General features: G+C 48.7%; 2 protein-coding genes across 2 annotated transcripts in view; one reads left to right on the plus strand and one right to left on the minus strand.

Annotated features, from left to right (window-relative positions):
* Positions 1 to 17,311: 17,311 nt before the first annotated feature.
* On the plus strand, positions 17,312 to 18,976 carry LOC142244939 (N-acetylneuraminate-9-phosphate synthase-like). Its single transcript, XM_075317067.1, is given in 4 exon segments — positions 17,312 to 17,503; positions 17,506 to 17,578; positions 18,017 to 18,242; positions 18,245 to 18,976. Coding segments are annotated over 4 exon segments (1,077 nt in total). The 5' UTR covers positions 17,312 to 17,382; the 3' UTR covers positions 18,902 to 18,976.
* A 1,031-nt stretch (positions 18,977 to 20,007) lies between these two features.
* TMBIM1 (transmembrane BAX inhibitor motif containing 1) overlaps positions 20,008 to 23,596 on the minus strand; it is a 48,785-nt gene continuing 45,196 nt past the window's right edge. Inside the window, exons 10-12 of the mRNA XM_075317068.1 lie at positions 21,904 to 21,999; positions 21,139 to 21,192; positions 20,008 to 20,731 (exon numbers count right to left, since the gene is read on the minus strand). Of these exons, the coding sequence (XP_075173183.1) occupies positions 20,585 to 20,731; positions 21,139 to 21,192; positions 21,904 to 21,999 (297 nt within the window). The 3' untranslated portion in view covers positions 20,008 to 20,584. The remainder of the gene's footprint in view (positions 20,732 to 21,138; positions 21,193 to 21,903; positions 22,000 to 23,596) is intronic.

Raw genomic sequence — 23,596 nt, forward strand, 5'->3', positions numbered from 1 at the left:
AACAGAGCATCACCCACAGATCCCCCATAACAGAGCATCACCCACAGATCCCCCATAACAGAGCATCACCCACAGATCCCCCATAACAGAGCGTCACCCACAGATCCCCCATAACAGAGCGTTATCCACAGATCCCCCATAACAGAGCATCACTCACAGATCCTCCATAACAGAGCATCACCCACAGATCCTCCATAACAGAGCATCACCCACAGATCCCCCATAACAGAGCGTCACCCACAGATCCCCCATAACAGCGCGTCACCCACAGATCCCCCATAACAGCGCGTCACCCACAGATCCCCCATAACAGAGCGTCACCCACAGATCCCCATAACAGAGCGTCACCCACAGATCCCCCACAACAGAGCGTCATCCACAGATCCCCCACAACAGAGCGTCATCCACAGATCCCCCATAACAGAGCGTCACCCACAGATCCTCCATAACAGAGCGTCACCCACAGATCCCCCATAACAGAGCGTCACCCACAGATCCCCCATAACAGAGCGTCACCCACAGATCCCCCATAACAGCGCGTCACCCACAGATCCCCCATAACAGAGCGTCACCCACAGATCCCCATAACAGAGCGTCACCCACAGATCCCCCATAACAGAGCGTCATCCACAGATCCCCCATAACAGCGCGTCACCCACATATCCCCCATAACAGAGCGTCACCCACAGATCCCCCATAACAGAGCATCACCCACAGATCCTCCATAACAGAGCATCACCCACAGATCCCCCATAACAGAGCATCACCCACAGATCCCCCATAACAGAGCGTCACCCACAGATCCCCCATAACAGAGCGTCATCCACAGATCCCCCATAACAGAGCATCACCCACAGATCCTCCATAACAGAGCATCACCCACAGATCCCCCATAACAGAGCGTCACCCACAGATCCCCATAACAGCGCGTCACCCACAGATCCCCCATAACAGAGCGTCACCCACAGATCCCCATAACAGAGCGTCACCCACAGATCCCCCATAACAGAGCGTCACCCACAGATCCCCCATAACAGCGCGTCACCCACAGATCCCCCATAACAGAGCGTCATCCACAGATCCCCCATAACAGAGCATCACCCACAGATCCTCCATAACAGAGCATCACCCACAGATCCCCCATAACAGAGCGTCACCCACAGATCCCCCATAACAGAGCGTCACCCACAGATCCCCCATAACAGCGCGTCACCCACAGATCCCCCATAACAGAGCGTCACCCACAGATCCCCATAACAGAGCGTCACCCACAGATCCCCCATAACAGAGCGTCATCCACAGATCCCCCATAACAGCGCGTCACCCACAGATCCCCCATAACAGAGCGTCATCCACAGATCCCCCATAACAGAGCGTCACCCACAGATCCCCCATAACAGAGCGTCATCCACAGATCCCCCATAACAGCGCGTCACCCACAGATCCCCCATATCAGAGCGTCATCCACAGATCCCCCATAACAGAGCGTCATCCACAGATCCCCCATAACAGAGCATCACCCACAGATCCCCCATAACAGAGCATCACCCACAGATCCCCCATAACAAAGCGTCACCCACAGATCCCCCATAACAGAGCGTCATCCACAGATCCCCCATAACAGAGCGTCATCCACAGATCCCCCATAACAGCGCGTCACCCACAGATCCCCCATAACAGAGCGTCATCCACAGATCCCCCATAACAGAGCATCACCCACAGATCCCCCATAACAGCGCGTCACTCACAGATCCCCCATAACAGAGCGTCATCCACAGATTCCCCATAACAAAGCGTCACCCACAGATTCCCCATAACAAAGCGTCATCCACAGATCCCCCATAACAGAGTGTCATCCACAGATCCCCCATAACAGAGTGTCACCCACAGATCCCCCATAACAGAGTATCACCCACAGATCCCCCATAACAGAGCTTCATCCACAGATCCCCCATAACAGCGCGTCACCCACAGATCCCCCATAACAGAGCGTCATCCACAGATCCCCCATAACAGAGTGTCATCCACAGATCCCCCATAACAGAGCATCACCCACAGATCCCCCATAACAGAGCGTCATCCACAGATCCCTCATAACAGAGCATCACCCACAGATCCCCCATAACAGAGCGTCATCCACAGATCCCCCATAACAGCGCGTCATCCACAGATCCCCCATAACAGAGCGTCATCCACAGATCCCCCATAACAGAGCGTCATCCACAGATCCCCCATAACAGAGCATCATCCACAGATCCCCCATAACAGCGCGTCACCCACAGATCCCCCATAACAGAGCGTCACCCACAGATCCCCCATAACAGAGCGTCACCCACAGATCCCCCATAACAGCGCGTCACCCACAGATCCCCCATAACAGAGCGTCATCCACAGATCCCCCATAACAGAGTGTCATCCACAGATCCCCCATAACAGAGCATCACCCACAGATCCCCCATAACAGAGCGTCATCCACAGATCCCTCATAACAGAGCATCACCCACAGATCCCCCATAACAGAGCGTCATCCACAGATCCCCCATAACAGCGCGTCATCCACAGATCCCCCATAGCAGAGCGTCATCCACAGATCCCCCATAACAGAGCGTCATCCACAGATCCCCCATAACAGAGCATCATCCACAGATCCCCCATAACAGCGCGTCACCCACAGATCCCCCATAACAGAGCGTCACCCACAGATCCCCCATAACAGAGCGTCACCCACAGATCCCCCATAACAGCGCGTCACCCACAGATCCCCCATAACAGAGCGTCATCCACAGATCCCCCATAACAGAGCATCACCCACAGATCCTCCATAACAGAGCATCACCCACAGATCCCCCATAACAGAGCGTCACCCACAGATCCCCCATAACAGAGCGTCACCCACAGATCCCCCATAACAGCGCGTCACCCACAGATCCCCCATAACAGAGCGTCACCCACAGATCCCCATAACAGAGCGTCACCCACAGATCCCCCATAACAGAGCGTCATCCACAGATCCCCCATAACAGCGCGTCACCCACAGATCCCCCATAACAGAGCGTCATCCACAGATCCCCCATAACAGAGCGTCACCCACAGATCCCCCATAACAGAGCGTCATCCACAGATCCCCCATAACAGCGCGTCACCCACAGATCCCCCATATCAGAGCGTCATCCACAGATCCCCCATAACAGAGCGTCATCCACAGATCCCCCATAACAGAGCATCACCCACAGATCCCCCATAACAGAGCATCACCCACAGATCCCCCATAACAAAGCGTCACCCACAGATCCCCCATAACAGAGCGTCATCCACAGATCCCCCATAACAGAGCGTCATCCACAGATCCCCCATAACAGCGCGTCACCCACAGATCCCCCATAACAGAGCGTCATCCACAGATCCCCCATAACAGAGCATCACCCACAGATCCCCCATAACAGCGCGTCACTCACAGATCCCCCATAACAGAGCGTCATCCACAGATTCCCCATAACAAAGCGTCACCCACAGATTCCCCATAACAAAGCGTCATCCACAGATCCCCCATAACAGAGTGTCATCCACAGATCCCCCATAACAGAGTGTCACCCACAGATCCCCCATAACAGAGTATCACCCACAGATCCCCCATAACAGAGCTTCATCCACAGATCCCCCATAACAGCGCGTCACCCACAGATCCCCCATAACAGAGCGTCATCCACAGATCCCCCATAACAGAGTGTCATCCACAGATCCCCCATAACAGAGCATCACCCACAGATCCCCCATAACAGAGCGTCATCCACAGATCCCTCATAACAGAGCATCACCCACAGATCCCCCATAACAGAGCGTCATCCACAGATCCCCCATAACAGCGCGTCATCCACAGATCCCCCATAACAGAGCGTCATCCACAGATCCCCCATAACAGAGCGTCATCCACAGATCCCCCATAACAGAGCATCATCCACAGATCCCCCATAACAGCGCGTCACCCACAGATCCCCCATAACAGAGCGTCACCCACAGATCCCCCATAACAGAGCGTCATCCACAGATCCCCCATAACAGCGCATCACCCACAGAGCGTCATCCACAGATCCCCCATAACAGCGCGTCACCCACAGATCCCCCATAACAGAGCGTCATCCACAGATCCCCCATAACAGCGCATCACCCACAGATCCCCCATAACAGAGCGTCATCCACAGATCCCCCATAACAGCGCGTCACCCACAGATCCCCCATAACAGAGCGTCATCCACAGATCCCCCATAACAGAGCGTCATCCACAGATCCCCCATAACAGAGCATCACCCACAGATCCCCCATAACAGAGCATCATCCACAGATCCCCCATAACAGAGTGTCACCCACAGATCCCCCATAACAGAGTGTCACCCACAGATCCCCCATAACAGAGCGTCACCCACAGATCCCCCATAACAGAGCATCACCCACAGATCCCCCATAACAGAGCATCACCCACAGATCCCCCATAACAGAGCATCATCCACAGATCCCCCATAACAGAGCATCATCCACAGATCCCCCATAACAGAGTGTCATCCACAGATCCCCCATAACAGAGCATCACCCACAGATCCCCCATAACAGAGCATCACCCACAGATCCCCCATAACAGAGTGTCATCCACAGATCCCCCATAACAGAGTGTCATCCACAGATCCCCCATAACAGAGCATCACCCACAGATCCCCCATAACAGAGCATCACCCACAGATCCCCCATAACAGAGTGTCATCCACAGATCCCCCATAACAGAGCATCACCCACAGATCCCCCATAACAGAGCATCACCCACAGATCCCCCATAACAGAGCATCATCCACAGATCCCCCATAACAGAGCGTCACCCACAGATCCCCCATAACAGATCGTCATCCACAGATCCCCCATAACAGCATCATCCACAGATCCCCCATAACAGAGCATCACCCACAGATCCCCCATAGCAGAGCGTCATTCACAGATCCCCCATAACAGAGCGTCACCCACAGATCCCCCAAAACAGAGCGTCATCCACAGATCCCCCATAATAGAACATCATCCACAGATCCCCCATAACAGAACGTCATCCACAGATCCCCCATAACAGAGCATCACCTACAGATCCCCCATAACAGAGCATCATCCACAGATCCCCCATAACAGACCGTCATCCACAGATTCCCCATAACAGAGCGTCATCCACAGATCCCCCATAACAGAGCGTCATCCACAGATCCGCCATAACAGCATCATCCACAGATCCCCCATAACAGAGCATCACCCACAGATCCCCCATAACAGAGCGTCATTCACAGATCCCCCATAACAGAGCGTCATCCACAGATCCGCCATAACAGCATCATCCACAGATCCCCCATAACAGAGCGTCACCCACAAATCCCCCATAACAGAGCATCATCCACAGATCCCCCATAACAGAGCGTCATCCACAGATCCCCCATAACAGAGCGTCATCCACAGATCCCCCATAACAGCATCATCCACAGATCCCCCATAACAGAGCATCACCCACAGATCCCCCATAGCAGAGCGTCATTCACAGATCCCCCATAACAGAGCGTCACCCACAGATCCCCCAAAACAGAGCGTCATCCACAGATCCCCCATAATAGAACATCATCCACAGATCCCCCATAACAGAACGTCATCCACAGATCCCCCATAACAGAGCATCACCTACAGATCCCCCATAACAGAGCATCATCCACAGATCCCCCATAACAGACCGTCATCCACAGATTCCCCATAACAGAGCGTCATCCACAGATCCCCCATAACAGAGCGTCATCCACAGATCCGCCATAACAGCATCATCCACAGATCCCCCATAACAGAGCATCATCCACAGATCCCCCATAACAGAGCATCACCCACAGATCCCCCATAACAGAGCGTCATTCACAGATCCCCCATAACAGAGCGTCATCCACAGATCCGCCATAACAGCATCATCCACAGATCCCCCATAACAGAGCGTCACCCACAAATCCCCCATAACAGAGCATCATCCACAGATTCCCCATGTTTTAGCCCCTGTTAATAGTCATGCATATTCGCCGGTCTCTCCAGGCCCCGGTTTTGGATCCTTCCTGGGCTCAGTGGTTGGACCGTCACCTGTCAGTAAATTATTACCTTTCCTACGGATTTGTAAAAACCGTGCCGTAGTTTCAGCCCTTATTAGAGGGGGCAAAAATTGTGCGTAAAATCGTAATATCGTTGGAATCCGAGTGATCCTCGCAGTGTGTAATATCCGCAGCGATCGGAATATCGTTCAATTGTCACAAAACCAGATTTATCAACTTGCTTAAAACTTATGGCTTTTGGGCATAAAATGTCACCGTGTAATAGGTGATAGAAGCTGCAATACAAGGGCTTATGAGCGACTCTCGAGTTTCCATCTCTCGCGTGTAATAATGAGCTCGTAACTTATCACTCATCAATGGGCTCTAATGGAAATCTCCAAAATTGCCCCAACTACCACGGGCTCTGTAATAGAAATGATCTCACATGGATCCAAAGAGACCCCCCCCCACGCCCCGCCTGGTCCAGATGCAGCAGAACTGGCCCAAACCCCAGTACCTCCCCGTGTGGCGCAGATGGAGGACGCCTTTCTACTCAAATTTTCTTTCTCCAAACAGAACGCTTCTCATTTAACCAAAAAGTTCTACTTTGGTCTCATCTGTCTACAAGACATCGCCCCTGTCACTGTCTGGTTTGTCCACATGATCCTGCAACAATGACATTATTATATCCTGCCATGGACACCATTGTGGTTCAGTGTCCTCCTGATGGACTCGGGAACAATTAATGTGAGGCCTTTAGTTGCTTAGATTTGATCTTTGGTTCCTTTTCCACCTCGCGGATTGTTATACATTTTGCTCTTGGAGTAATTCTGGGCTTGAATCTCCTCGCACACTATTTTACTAAGGATCGGGGGAGTGTAAACTCTTTAGGGACTTTTTTTTTTAACCTTTTCCACCCTGATGAGCTCAATATCTTTTCCTCTGAGCTTCTCAGAAGCCTCCTTTGTTTGTGACCTGATCCGTTTCCTCCGTCCTGTGAAGATCAGACATCGATATATCCATATTCTAAACAGGTCACTCACCCGATCGTTTCCCATTGATTGAAATCACCACTCTGATTATCTGCTAATCATAAAGGGTCACAAACTTTTGCAATTCACAATCGCATTTCATCAGATCATGTTCCTCAATGAAAAAATTAACCAAATTCTGATATTTTTTTACTCTTTTCTTTTGTTTGTTTTTTTATCCACTTTTAGGACTCGTGAGAAAATCTGATGTAGTTTTAGGACAAATTCTCTGCAGAAATATAGAAAATGCGAATTGTTTTCTTTCAAGAAACACCATAAGGATAAAAAATACAGTGTCTGTTGTATCGCATCGCCATAAAACCGCACCCTGAGAACAATGGCGCACGTGCCCTGTGCTCCGTCCGCCCAAAACTATAACAAAGGGGTCAGAATACATTGTATCTATCCTAAAGTGGAGACAATAAATAATCCAGAGAAAAGAGCCACAGACAGGAGCGACTGCTGCATCACTGCAAGAAACCTCTGCAGCCAGAAGACTACAACTCCCACAATGCAATGTGCTCAGCAGGAAGCAGGAGCTGCAGCAGGGAAGATGGCAGCCTCCAGGGTTACAGCGCTGCTGTCAGGGGGCGTCAGGAGCTGCTGGGGTAAGGGGCGCCCCCTGGGCGAGGGGTGGGGATGGTGCATGTGTGAGGTGCAGCTGCAGGCGTCTGCTGGGAGTGATGGTGCAGGTCTGATGGGTGCTGCAGAGAGGACGTGTGGAGGGCAGTGTGTGGTCTGCCTGGCAGCAGGGTGTGCTGGGACTTGTAGTTCTTATTGGTGAGAAGTTGACTTGTCTCTTCATTATGCAGTGATGTTTTATAATATTGTACCGAGATTTTACCTGCTTCTCCACTGCACAGTGCAACCTCACCTATAGACCGCTGCACAGTGCAACCTCCCCCATAGACCGCTGCACAGTGCAACCTCCCCCATAAACCGCTGCACAGTGCAACCTCCCCCATAGACCGCTGCACAGTGCAACCTCCCCCATAAACCGCTGCACAGTGTAACCTCCCCCCATAGACCGCTGCACAGTGCAACCTCCCCCATAAACCGCTGCACAGTGCAACCTCCCCCATAGACCGCTGCACAGTGCAACCTCCCCCATAGACCGCTGCACAGTGCAACCTCCCCCATAGACCGCTGCACAGTGCAACCTCCCCCATAGACCGCTGCACAGTGCAACCTCCCCCATAGACCGCTGCACAGTGCAACCTCCCCCATAAACCGCTGCATGGTGCAACCTCACCCCATAAACCGCTGCATGGTGCAACCTCACCCCATAGACCGCTGCACAATGCAACCTCCCCCCATAGACCACTGCACAGTGCAACCTCCCCCATAAACCGCTGTATGGTGCAACCTCACCCCATAGACCGCTGCACAATGCAACCTCCCCCCATAGATCGCTGCACAGTGCAACCTCCCCCATAAACCGCTGCATGGTGCAACCTCACCCCATAGACCGCTGCACAATGCAACCTCCCCCCATAGACCGCTGCACAGTGCAACCTCCCCCCATAGATCGCTGCACAGTGCAACCTCCCCCATAGATCGCTGCACAGTGCAACCTCCCCCATAGATCGCTGCACAGTGCAACCTCCCCCATAGATCGCTGCACAGTGCAACCTCCCCCATAAACCGCTGCATGGTGCAACCTCACCCCATAGACCGCTGCACAATGCAACCTCCCCCCATAGACCACTGCACAGTGTAACCTCCCCCCATAGACCACTGCACAGTGCAACCTCCCCCCATAGACCGCTGCATGGTGCAACCTCACCCCATAAACCGCTGCATGGTGCAACCTCACCCCATAGACCGCTGCACAATGCAACCTCTCCCCATAGACCACTGCACAGTGCAACCTCCCCCATAAACCGCTGTATGGTGCAACCTCACCCCATAGACCGCTGCACAATGCAACCTCCCCCCATAGACCGCTGCACAATGCAACCTCCCCCCATAGACCACTGCACAGTGCAACCTCCCCCATAAACCGCTGTATGGTGCAACCTCACCCCATAGACCGCTGCACAATGCAACCTCCCCCCATAGATCGCTGCACAGTGCAACCTCCCCCATAAACCGCTGCACAATGCAACCTCTCCCCATAGACCACTGCACAGTGCAACCTCCCCCATAAACCGCTGCATGGTGCAACCTCACCCCATAAACCGCTGCATGGTGCAACCTCACCCCATAGACCGCTGCACAATGCAACCTCCCCCCATAGACCACTGCACAGTGCAACCTCCCCCATAAACCGCTGTATGGTGCAACCTCACCCCATAGACCGCTGCACAATGCAACCTCCCCCCATAGATCGCTGCACAGTGCAACCTCCCCCATAAACCGCTGCATGGTGCAACCTCACCCCATAGACCGCTGCACAGTGCAACCTCCCCCCATAGACCACTGCACAGTGCAACCTCCCCCCATAGATCGCTGCACAGTGCAACCTCCCCCATAGATCGCTGCACAGTGCAACCTCCCCCATAGATCGCTGCACAGTGCAACCTCCCCCATAGATCGCTGCACAGTGCAACCTCCCCCATAAACCGCTGCATGGTGCAACCTCACCCCATAGACCGCCGCACAATGCAACCTCCCCCCATAGACCGCTGCACAGTGCAACCTCCCCCATAAACCGCTGCATGGTGCAACCTCACCCCATAGACCGCTGCACAATGCAACCTCCCCCCATAGACCACTGCACAGTGTAACCTCCCCCCATAGACCGCTGCACAGTGTAACCTCCCCCCATAGACCGCTGCACAGTGTAACCTCCCCCCATAGACCGCTGCACAGTGTAACCTCCCCCCATAGACCGCTGCACAGTGCAACCTCCCCCCATAGACTGCTGCACAGTGCAACTTCCCCCCATAGACTGCTGCACAGTGCAACCTCCCCCCATTAACCGCTGCACAGTGCAAACTCCCCCCATTAACCGCTGCACAGTGCAAACTCCCCCCATTAACCGCTGCACAGTGCAACCTCCCCCATAGACCACTGCACAGTGCAACCTCCCCCCATAGACCACTGCACAGTATAACTCCCCCTATAGACCGCTGCACAGTGTAACCTCCCCCCATAGACCGCTGCACAGTGTAACCTCCCCCCCATAGACCGCTGCACAGTACAACCTCTCCCCATAGACCGCTGCACAGTAAAACCTCCCCCCATAGACCGCTGCACAGTACACCCCCCTGTGTGCGCTTAGTATCATGCACAGTGCCACTCTTCCTTTGTGTCTTTGTATTTCTGTGTAATATTTTTCTGCCTGTGATTTCAGGCTCAATCTACAGAAGAACAAATTTCCTGAGACCCTCAATAGCCGAAACTGCCAAATCCGTGCACACCACATCCCCACCATGTGCCGCCCCAAAGAATGAGGCTCCTGCATATAAAAGCAACTTGTACGTCGCAGGGGCCAAAGCTCAAAATCCCATGAAGAAAGTGGTGTATGCATGGTAAGACCCGCGAGCCCCACTCTGCAGACCACCCCAATATGCCCAGCGACCAGCAGAATAGTGAGTGCAGCTCTGGAGTATAATACAGGAGGTAACTCAGGATCAGTAATGTAATGTATGTACACAGTGACTGCACCAGCAGAATAGTGAGTGCAGCTCTGGAGTATAATACAGGAGGTAACTCAGGATCAGTAATGTAATGTATGTACACAGTGACTACACCAGCAGAATAGTGAGTGCAGCTCTGGAGTATAATACAGGAGGTAGCTCAGGGTCAGTAATGTATGTACACAGTGACTGCACTAGCAGAATAGTGAGTGCAGCTCTGGAGTATAATACAGGAGGTAACTCAGGATCAGTAATGTAATGTATGTACACAGTGACTGCACCAGCAGAATAGTGAGTGCAGCTCTGGAGTATAATACAGGAGCTAAGTCAGGATCAGTATTGTAATGTATGTACAAAGTGACTGCACCAGCAGAATAGTGACAGCAGCTCTGGAGTATAATACAGGAGGTAACTCAGGATCAGTAATGTAATGTATGTACACAGTGACTGCACCAGCAGAATGGTGACTGCAGCTCTGGAGTATAATACAGGAGGTAACTCAGGATCAGTAATGTAATGTATGTACACAGTGACTGCACTAGCAGAATAGTGAGTGCAGCTCTGGAGTATAATACAGGAGGTAAGTCAGGATCAGTATTGTAATGTATGTACAAAGTGACTGCACCAGCAGAATAGTGAGTGCAGCTCTGGAGAATAATACAGGAGGTAACTCAGGATCAGTAATGTAATGTACAGTCAGGGCCAGAAATATTTGGACAGTGACACAAGTTTTGTTATTTTAGCTGTTTACAAAAACATGTTCAGAAATACAATTCTATATATAATCTGGGCTGAAAGTGCACACTCCCAGCTGCAATATGAGAGTTTTCACATCCAAATCGGAGAAAGGGTTTAGGAATCATAGCTCTGTAATGCATAGCCTCCTCTTTTTCAAGGGACCAAAAGTAATTGGACAAGGGACTCTAAGGGCTGCAATTAACTCTGAAGGCATCTCCCTCGTTAACCTGTAATCAATGAAGTAGTTAAAAGGTCTGGGGTTGATTACAGGTGTGTGGTTTTGCATTTGGAAGCTGTTGCTGTGACCAGACAACATGCGGTCTAAGGAACTCTCAATTGAGGTGAAGCAGAACATCCTGAGGCTGAAAAAAAAGAAAAAATCCATCAGAGAGATAGCAGACATGCTTGGAGTAGCAAAATCAACAGTCGGGTACATTCTGAGAAAAAAGGAATTGACTGGTGAGCTTGGGAACTCAAAAAGGCCTGGGCGTCCACGGATGACAACAGTGGTGGATGATCGCCGCATACTTTCTTTGGTGAAGAAGAACCCGTTCACAACATCAACTGAAGTCCAGAACCCTCTCAGTGAAGTAGGTGTATCTGTCTCTAAGTCAACAGTAAAGAGAAGACTCCATGAAAGTAAATACAAAGGGTTCACATCTAGATGCAAACCATTCATCAATTCCAAAAATAGACAGGCCAGAGTTACATTTGCTGAAAAACACCTCATGAAGCCAGCTCAGTTCTGGAAAAGTATTCTATGGACAGATGAGACCAAGATCAACCTGTACCAGAATGATGGGAAGAAAAAAGACTGGAGAAGAAAGGGAACGGCACATGATCCAAGGCACACCACATCCTCTGTAAAACATGGTGGAGGCAACGTGATGGCATGGGCATGCATGGCTTTCATTGGCACTGGGTCACTTGTGTTTATTGATGACATAACAGCAGACAGGAGTAGCCGGATGAATTCTGAAGTGTACCGGGATATACTTTCAGCCCAGAATCAGCCAAATGCCGCAAAGTTGATCGGACGGCGCTTCATAGTACAGATGGACAATGACCCCAAGCATACAGCCAAAGCTACCCAGGAGTTCATGAGTGCAAAAAAGTGGAACATTCTGCAATGGCCAAGTCAATCACCAGATCTTAACCCAATTGAGCATGCATTTCACTTGCTCAAATCCAGACTTAAGATGGAAAGACCCACAAACAAGCAAGACCTGAAAGCTGCGGCTGTAAAGGCCTGGCAAAGCATTAAGAAGGAGGAAACCCAGCGTTTGGTGATGTCCATGGGTTCCAGACTTAAGGCAGTGATTGCCTCCAAAGGATTCGCAACAAAATATTGAAAATAAAAATATTTTGTTTGGGTTTGGTTTATTTGTCCAATTACTTTTGACCTCCTAAAATGTGGAGTGTTTGTAAAGAAATGTGACAATTCCTACAATTTCTATCAGATATTTTTGTTCAAACCTTCAAATTAAACGTTACAATCTGCACTTAAATTCTGTTGTAGAGGTTTCATTTCAAATCCAATGTGGTGGCATGCAGAGCCCAACTCGCCAAAATTGTGTCACTGGCCAAAGATTTCTGGACCTAACTGTATGTACACAGTGACTGCACCAGCAGAATAGTGAGTGCAGCTCTGGAGTATAATACTGCCTTATATGAGTAGTATATATTTCAACAAGGCTGTAAATGTACCGGGTATTGAGGATGCGGCGTTTTTTCCCCGCAGGGTGATCGGCTTCCCGTCCGGGATCCTGCTATTCCTATGGGCAAAGAACAGAGTTGACAAGAGGCGCGTGGCGCAGATGAAAGCGCGGCAACGAATGCGAGACGCCAACAAGGGCGATTACTCGAGCGAGAGGTTCCCCAAACCTGCGTAACGCCTCACACTGCGCCCTCTGCTGGCCAGGAGCGGGAACACATGGGGAACAGATCGGAGTCGCTTTCCACTGATGAATGTTTTATATTTTATTTCTTTGTTATAACATTTATTAACCAGTTCATCTCCAGGAATAAACCCCCCACATTGGCGTTGTCTGGATACGTTCATGTCCTTGCGTTGTGTGAGAGGCGATCAACTGAACTGAATAATAAACTTTTCTTACTTTTGTTTTTTTTTTTTCATTCATGAATTAAAAATAAAATAAAAATCAGTAAAATTTACCCCAAAATGTTGTATTGTGTGTAGATGAGGATAGCACTAATGCTAGCTGTTACGATTGGTATCCTGCATTTTACCATTTTTTGGGGATCTGTGTTTTCAGTGGTCTCTGAGCTGCTGGGTGTAGGCACTGCTGTGATGTCTCCCATACACAGACATGAGGGATTCCTGCTCTTATGTCTCTATGTAGACCATGTTAGAAGCAGCATGGAGGGCATTATACAGCGGGACTGAGCAATGTAGCTGAGAATCCAACTCTAGGGTGAGATAAAACACTTACTAGTAAGCAGCAGCAAGGATGATATTGTAAAGAGGTACTGAGCAATATTGTCACAGGTGTGTCACGTTTGACAGACAGTCCTGTGGTGTCCGACAGTAGTAGGTCGCAGCGTTTGGCTGCACAAACTGCTCCCTGACATCCTATGGTGTAAATAGAAACCTATGTATCTTCTCTGCTCTCCTCTCCCTTTAGCACCCTGCGGACATCCTTACCTTTCAGCTGTTAATCATCATCACTTCCCCTTGTGTCCTTAAATACCCCCATTTCCCCTTGGTGGTTGCTGGTGATAGTTATATTCCTATACAGTCCTTGGAGGCAGGCAGTCATCTTGTAATCATCTGAAGAAACATTGTTTGTTGCTGTTTTTTTCTCTGACTCTTCTTGGAGATAACTTATTTGTTCACTTCTCCTCCTTTTTGTGCTCCCGGTGTCTTCTTTAGAGCTTAGTGGGGTTGACTAGTGCTCATCCCATCTGTTCCCTACCTAGGGCCCAGTTCAGGGTCAGGTATCTGGCTCGGCCCATAGGTGCGGAACCTATCTAGGGTGGTCAGGGGAGCCAGCGATAGGGTTGGTGAGGGGTCACCAGCTCCCTCTTCTCTAGACACAGGGTTTCCCTTCCTTGTCACCATACTTGTACTTCCCCATACCTATGTGACAAAATATAGCTATGAATCCACTCAGATCTAAAGCTTTAGTAGAAAGCAGCAGCATGGAGGACATTATACAGCCGTATTGAGCAGTGTAGATGTGAATCCAGCTCTGAGGTGAGATATACACTTACTAGAAAGCTGTAGCATAAAGGACATTATACAGCAGCATGGAGGAAATTACACAGTCCTACTGAGCAGTGTAGATGTGAATCTAGTACTGGGGTGAGAATAACACTTACTAGAAAGCTACAGCAGCATGGAGGACATTATACAGCAGTACTGAGCAGTGTAGATGTGAATCCAGCACGGGGGTGAGATACACACTTACTAGAAAGCTGCAGCATGGAGGACATTACACAGCAGTACAGAGCAAACAAAGGAGGAGAAGCTATAAATGAATGACTAGAAAGTTGTATCCTGTAGGAAATTACACAGCCATACTGAGCGGTGCAGCTGTAAATCCAGCCCCTGGAAAGAAACATGATGGAAGACATTATACAGCAATACTGATTAGTCTAGCAGAGAATCCAGGATGTGTGTGTTATAAAACACTTACTAGAAAACAGCACCAAATCCATCTGTGTCTACAGAAGTGGCTTATAAGTGGAGAAAGAAGATTTTCCTCATGAAATATATTACAAACTTTCTTCTATTCATTTGTACTATTGGTTTATGGAACGTTTGTGGAAACAACAGCGATTGTTTACTTTTATTTTTTTCTCAAAATTGTTTGAAATTCCCGCGTCTTATAGAACATTTTTCCCTAATAGGAGAATTAAGAAAGACACTTCATAATAAGGAATTGTTGTTTTAGTAACCAGTGCGGCCGCCAATCCAGCAGCGGGGGCAGATTGTGTAGTTATAGGGTATTAGAGCCGCTCCAGGCGCCAGATGAAATGCAGACGGCACCTCTACATAGGCGCTATAATGGCCGCCATATTAAAGGAGAAAAGGCTTATTTTAAAGGGGTTGAACAGAATGAGAACTTGGCCGCTTTGTTATAGAAACCGCGCCACATCTGTCCTCAGGTTGTGTCGGGTACTGCAGCTCAACTCCATAAAGCAGTATATATTGGAGCTGCAATACCACACGCAACCTGAGGTCAGAGGTGGCGCAATTCTAAAAAAAAAAAAAAAAAAGCCTTGGTTTACTAACCCAGGACAACCTCCATATTCATAAGCCGAAAATAAGATTTTGTTCTATTGAAACTGATTTAAGAAACTCATCACAAAACGTGACAATGATACAAGAGGAGTGGATGGTTTGGAGGGGTCACATGGTAAATGGAGACTGCGTGCCGTGGAGGGGAGGACGACAAAAAGAAATATTCCACCATAAGGAAAAATATGATTCTGATATAAAAGCAGTGGACAATTGGGTCATCGAAAAAAGTTGTTTTATTTTGTTACATATCTTTAAATAAAAAACTATTGGAATTTTTATTTTTCTTTTATTTTTAATAAATGTAAATTTTGCCCCAGAGGCTGGGGCTTTTTCAGACTCATTCTCTGTCCTTTCAGGAAGAGTTTTCAACAGTCTATCATCATAGACAGGATTACAGTGATAGATAACACAGAATCCAAGAATCGCAATAGGTGATGTCACAGCTCACCTCCTCCCCCTCCTGTACAATGACTAATAACACCTATATATAGTAGATAACACAGGATCCACCATTCACAATAGGTGATGTCACAGCTCACCTCGTCCTGAAAGGTAACACCTATGTACAGTAGATAACAGGATCCACCTCTCACAGCTCACCTCCTCCTCCTCCTGTACAATGACTGATAACACCTCCATATACGAAGGATCCACCAATCACAATAAATGATGTCATAGCTCACCTCTTCTGCCTCTCTTCATAATGGCCTCTCACACGCTCATTAGATGCTTCAGTACAATAGATCGTATAAGGGTCTGTTCAATGCTGCTAATGTACATGTGCATTTACTGAAATAACAGGACCCTGGAGTCTAGAAAAGCCCCAGTGAAAGTGGAAATTACAGGATTTCTATTTTTTTATTTTTAATACAGATTGTGATATGGAGGAAAAAAAAATTCAAATGTGTTTAAAAAATACATTTAACACAAAAACATGATTTAAACAATACGTCATTTTCTGCCGACTCATTCCCTTTAATGAAGCAACACCAGTAGGGTTGGGCCTGAAATGACTGATAACAGAGAACAAAAAAAATTGTTTAAAAGAACTGAGAGTCCTCAGTGGTTGATACCTTTTAATGGCTAACTGAAAAGATGGTAATAATTGCAAGCTTTCGAGACTACTCAGGTCTCTTCATCAGGCATGGTATAACACAAAATCTGAAGAGTCACATATTTATACACAACAGGACATAGAAAAGTGCAGTAAAAAAAAAAACAAGTTATATAAAACAGAACGTTCTGTTTTATATAACTTGTTTTTTTTTTTTGTTTTTTTTTTTTACTGCACTTTTCTATGTCCTGTTGTGTATAAATATGTGACTCTTCAGATTTTGTGTTATACCATGCCTGATGAAGAGACCTGAGTAGTCTCGAAAGCTTGCAATTATTACCATCTTTTCAGTTAGCCATTAAAAGGTATCAACCACTGAGGACTCTCAGTTCTTTTAAACAATTTTTTTTATCTCTACTGGCTAACACGGTACAAAGATATATTTTACTTGTAACAGAGAACAATACATTTTTTCCCCCGTGTCAGTAAATTCTATTTTGTCTGCATTTGCTACACTGCTGAACACAAAGTAACAGATACAATGTATCTGCTGCAGGAGAGGCTGAGACGCTCGCGCTCCAGTCCGCATTCAGCTCCCTTGTCTCCGGTACAGCCTGCAGTCACCATGCCTCTCCAGTATGAGCTGTGCCCCGGCCGTATGGTGGGTGGCGACCACCCATGCTTCATCATAGCCGAGATTGGGCAGAACCACCAGGGAGACCTGGAGATCGCCAAGAAGATGATTCGCACGTGAAGGAGTGTGGTGCTGACTGTGCCAAGTTCCAGAAGAGTCAGCTGGAACACAAGTTTAATAAAAAAGCCTTAGGCTATGTTCACACTAGAACAATGATGTTTCTTAAGAAATTTCTTAAGAAATTTCTTAAGAGTGCACCTGTGTTAAAAAACGCACCAAAAACGCACCTGCGTTTTTGCCGCGTTTTCGGTGCGTTTTTGGTGCGTTTTCGGTCCGTTTTCGGTGCGTTTTTACCGCTGGTTGCTCCCTGCGTTATTGTGCCAATTATCTATGGCAAAAAACGCAGTTAGCTGCAGAAAAGAAGTGACATGCTCATTCTTTTTCTTAAGAAAATCTACTGAAAGAATTTTCTTAAGAAAAAAACGCAGTGTGTGCACAGCTAATTTTTTTTGCCATAGGTTTTGCTGGGGAATGTCTGCAGAAAGGTTACAAGAATTTCTCAAGAAATTTCTGCAGCAAAAACGGACCCAAAACGCAGGTAAAAAACGCATTGTGTGAACATAGCCTTAGAACGACCATATACCTCGCCACATTCTTGGGGAAAAACCTATGGAGAACACAAGCGCCATCTGGAGTTCAGTCATGATCAGTATCGGGAGCTACAGAAGTTTGCAAAGGAAATTGGAATTTACTTCACAGCCTCTGGAATGGATGAGATGGCCGTAGAGTTTCTACATGAATTTGAAGTCCCGTTCTTTAAAGTGGGATCTGGAGACACTAATAATCTCCCCTATATATAAAAAAGACTGCCCAGAAAGGTCGACCAATGGTGATTTCGAGTGGCATGCAGTCAATGGATACCATGCGTCGTGTTTACGAGCTTGTAAAACCAATTAATCCAAACTTCTGTTTTCTCCAGTGCACTAGTGCATATCCCCTTCTTCCAGAAGACAGCAATCTACGTATAATACAGGAGTTTAAGTCTGTCTTTCCAGACATCCCGATTGGTTATTCTGGCCATGAAAGTGGCATTGCTGTTACTGTTGCAGCCGTAGCAATGGGAGCTAAAGTGGTTGAGCACCATGTAACCCTAGATAAGACATGGAAAGGAACTGACCATCAGGCTTCTCTTGAACCAAATGAACTAGCTGATCTCGTCAAATCTATAAGGCTAGTAGAGAAGTCTATGGGATCACCAGTGAAACGCCTCTTGCCTTGTGAAATGGCTTGCCTCAATAAGCTTGGTAAATCCGTAGTGGCAAAAACAAAAATTCCTGCAGGCACTGTGATATCTCTTAACATGTTGACGGTGAAGGTGGCTGAGCCACGTGGCTTTCCTCCTGAAGAGATCTTTGACCTTGAAGGCAAAACGGTTAAGAGAGACATCGAGGAGGATGAATCTGTCACAGAAGAAGCAATAGAGAATTACAACACGAGAACGAAATGTTAATTGAATGTAAAACCTGACCGTTACCCAACAGTTCTTCTCCAGTCACCTTTTACCTTACCAATACATGTTCTACGTAGGTGTATCAGCGATCTCCTGCCCTGGACTCGGTGGTGATATGTGTATCAGCGATCTCCTGCCCTGGACTCGGTGGTGATATGTGTATCAGCGATCTCCTGCCCTGGACTCGGTGGTGATACGTGTATCAGCGATCTCCTGCCCTGGACTCGGTGGTGATACGTGTATCAGCGATCTCCTGCCCTGGACTCGGTGGTGATATGTGTATCAGCGATCTCCTGCCCTGGACTCGGTGGTGATACGTGTATCAGCGATCTCCTGCCCTGGACTCGGTGGTGATACGTGTATCAGCGATCTCCTGCCCTGGACTCGGTGGTGATACGTGTATCAGCGATCTCCTGCCCTGGACTCGGTGGTGATACGTGTATCAGCGATCTCCTGCCCTGGACTCGGTGGTGATACGTGTATCAGCAATCTCCTGCCCTGGACTCGGTGGTGATACATGTATCAGCGATTTCCTGCCCTGGACTCGGTGGTGATACATGTATCAGCGATTTCCTGCCCTGGACTCGGTGGTGATACGTGTATCAGCGATCTCCTGCTTCAGGCTCGGCAGAAATGTGTATCAGTGATCTCCAGCCCCAGGCGGAGCCCCTCTTGCCCCGGGCTCGGCAGAGTTGTGCGGAGCGTCTCTTGCCCTGGGCTCGGCAGAGTTGTGCGGAGCGTCTCCTGCCCCGGGCTCGGCAGAGTTGTGCGGAGCGTCTCTTGCCCCGGGCTCGGCAGAGTTGTGCGGAGCGTCTCTTGCCCCGGGCTCGGCGGAGTTGTGCGGAGCGTCTCTTGCCCCGGGCTCGGCAGAGTTGTGCGGAGCGTCTCTTGCCCCGGGCTCGGCGGAGTTGTGCAGAGCGTCTCTTGCCCCGGGCTCGGCGGAGTTGTGCGGAGCGTCTCTTGCCCCGGGCTCGGCGGAGTTGTGCGGAGCGTCTCCTGCCCCGGGCTCGGCGGAGTTGTGCGGAGCGTCTCCTGCCCCGGGCTCGGCGGAGTTGTGCGGAGCGTCTCCTGCCCCGGGCTCGGCGGAGTTGTGCGGAGCGTCTCACTTTATAGACTAATCGGTTTAATATAATACAGTGATACAGAAGAAATGGCACTTAAAAAATATAGAAGAATATACATCAGCAATGCTTGACCTATACAGCGGAAGGACAGCTGATCACAACCAGCAGGGGGCGCTACATTGGAAAACTTTTTTCTTTGCACCAATTTGTAAAGTAAAAAAGTGCACTAAGAAGGTAACATTTAACCCTTTAAATAGAGGAAACCCATCCCCCCCTTTCTCATCTGACAACTAAGGGTCTATAGACAATCCTTCACTGAAAGGCAATGAGGGGTCTCGCCTTCCTCTGGGGTCTGACCATTTTCTGAGAAAAGGGTCGCACATTGCCTCCAGTAGGTGGCGCTATAAACATTTAGTTTTTTTCCCCTCTCTAAATTGCAGACTTATTTCCCAGGGAGAATTGAGTGAGGGGGAAGATGCCGGGGGTCGTAGTATTAAAAGTGAAGGGGCCCCCAGGGATCATAAAATCTGCTGGATATAGAAAAACAAGTGGTTGTGATCGGACTGAAGACCGTGCCCTCCGGGGGGCGCCATGGTGCTCGGATCCGGGGGGGGCTCCTCTACGTCCGGCTCCCCACGATTTGCAGCAGGTTGATGAATATGTAGACGATGTCGGTGTAGATCTTCATGGCCCCGTACACGTACTCCTCGGGGTTAATCGTGTGCTTCCGGTTTCCGATCACCAGTTGGGTGTCGTAGGCCAGGAACTGCAGACAAAGGGGAAGGGGATTAAAGCGACCAAATCATTTCCTCCTACTTCGAGTTAGCGACTGGTGAAGGTCTCTGCACCCGAACCTCCGCCATTAAGTCTATCAGCCCCCAATAATTCTAAAAAAAAAAGCCATTAAACACCAAGTAGGGCCTCCAAAAACAGCGCCACCCCTGTCTACAGGATGTGCAAGGTATTGCAGCTCTGCAAGTCACTTCTAATGGAGCTGAGCTGCAATACCAGACACGACCTGTACATAGGGGGGGGGCGCTGTTATTAGAGACGTCAGTCTTATTTGTCTATTTTATTGACATTTATATTAGTGTGAACATTAAAGGGGTCAGAATTGACCTGAACACTAAAGAGTCGTCATCATAATCTAAAAAGTCACAAAAATATACTAACCAGAGTAAAAACAACAGCCCCAATAGCCGCGTACAACATGTGTAGCCAATATACCTGCAAGAGACAAGGGAAGAAATGAGCAGCTGATGGTCACCTACAACATGGATATCATGGAATCAGATAAATACATCTTAAAGGAGCAAGCAAGGAATCTATATACTCAATGATCTATATGTATGGGGGATGTTGCCCTTTAAATTAAGATGCTAAAAGGGTTAACTTGGCAGAATTACAAGACTATGTGGAATTAATGGCGCTATATAAGTGATTATTATTATTATTCTTTAGTAAAATGGAAAATGTAGATGATTATTTTTTATTTTTGTATTTTTTTATTTTTAATTTTCATCGGGAACACATTTAATATCCCATTCATAGAATTTAAGAGAAAACAAAGTATCTACATTATTTAAATTATTATGTGTAGCAGTTCCCTCTTCGTCCAGCAGGTGGCGCCGATCATATGGAATGTTTTGTATCTTTTTTCATTCATTTTTTTTCTTCTCTCGTTTACTTTGGATTCTATTGTGCGGTACAATCCCTGTAACCGTCCATGACCCCGGCTTGTTTCCTGTTTGTACGTGCGTCCTGCGTACATGATCCGGGGAGTTGCTACACGCCAGCTCCAGGGAAGCCCCCAGGGATCAATCAGGGGATCCCAGAGCGGATTATTACAGAAGTAGAGCAGCTCATAGGATGAAGTCGGGATAAAGCCGCCCGCCATCTTTCCATTATATTTAGTCTCGCAGACGCTTATATACTCACGTATTTAAATGCCAGGACAATGGCGGTCACAATGCCGGTGACGAAGAGGACGATTCCCAGCACGGAGAAGAGCCCGGCGCAGGAGGTGAAGTCCACCTGGAGGAAGTAACAGGTCACACATAAGAAATCCAAGTCAAGGATGGGAATGGTCACCGTATAGGGGCCGCCCGGGAGTAGAAAACTAACATTGGCGGTGGAAGGAAGGGGTTAACACGAGCAGAATGATACAAAACCTAAGGCTATGTTCACACAGTGCATCTTTTTACTGAGTGCATCTTTTTTCCTGTGGTCTCATAAAATGCAGCCTGTGGTACAAAAAACACATGACGTGGCGTCCCCCCCCATAAAACCAGCCAAGATACAGCAGACAACTGGAGGCTGATATTATTAGGGTGGGAAGGTCCATCATTATTTGGTCCTTTCCAGCCTAACAATAGCAGCCCACAACCGCCCCAAAAGTGGCACATCCATGAGATGCACCAATTGTGGCGCTGGGCCCACCTCTTCCCGTTGCCCTGGTGCGATGGCAATCAGGGTAATAAGGAGTTAATAAAAGGCCACAGCAGCCACTAAACCCTAGTTTAATGATGACAGGCGTCTATGAGACTCCTCATCACTAATCTGTAAGTGAAAGTCAATAAACACAAAACACCCAAAAAAATACGTTTTTTGAAATAAAAGACAAAAAGCCCCCTCTTTTACCACTTTATTAACCCCTCAAACACCCCTCCAGGTCTGTCATAATCCACATGAGATCCCACGATGCTTCCAGCACTACTACATCTGACGCTCACAGCGAGCGGCCATGGAACATGACTGTCCGCTGTGAGCTCCACACAGCAACTGAAGTGAGTTGCGCTATCAGCGGTGACATCATTCAGGTTACCTGCGGCCACAGCTGGAGTCGTCTACCTGTGACAGCAAATCACCGGAGAGGCTGAAGCGAGCCGCACGATCAGCGGGACGCCACTCAGGTGATTTGCTGTCACAGGTGGAGGCCGTAGCCATGCTGTGGCTGCGGCTAACCTGAGTGACATCAACGCTTATCACGCGGCTCACTTCAGTTGCGGCCTGAACTTCACAGTGGGCAGTCCTGTTCTATGGCCGCTCGCTGTGAGCTTCAGATGTAGCAGCGCTGGAAGTGTGGTGGGACCTCGGGTGAATTAAGTCGGACCTGGAGGATTGTGTTGGGGTTAATAAAGTGGTGAAAGAGGGTGTTTTTTGTCTTTTATTCCAAATAAAGCATTATTTCGGTGTTTGTTTCATTTCACATTTCACTTACAGATTAGTGATGGGGGTGTCTCAGACGCCTGCCATTACTAACCTAGGACTTAGTGGCAGCTATGGGCTATTGCCACCGCATCAGGGCAATTGGGATGAACCGAGTAAAGTCCCGGGACTGTCTAATGGATGCGGCAATTCCGGGCGGCTGCTGGACGATATTTTTAGGCTGGGGGGCTCCCAATAACGTGGGTCTCCCCAGTCTCAGAATGCCAGCCCTCAGCTGTGTAGCTTTATCTGTGCTGATATCAAAATTGATGGGGACCACAAGCTGGTTTTTTAAAATGTATTTATTGTACTGTACGTTATAGACTCGCTCACTGGCGGCTGTGATTGGTTGCAGTGAGACAGCTGTCATTCAGCATGGGGGCGCGTCTGACTGCAACCAATCATAGGCGTTGGTGGGTGTGGG

Source organism: Anomaloglossus baeobatrachus, chromosome 7 (genome assembly GCF_048569485.1).
Source record: "Anomaloglossus baeobatrachus isolate aAnoBae1 chromosome 7, aAnoBae1.hap1, whole genome shotgun sequence".
Taxonomy (NCBI): Eukaryota; Metazoa; Chordata; class Amphibia; order Anura; family Aromobatidae; genus Anomaloglossus; species Anomaloglossus baeobatrachus.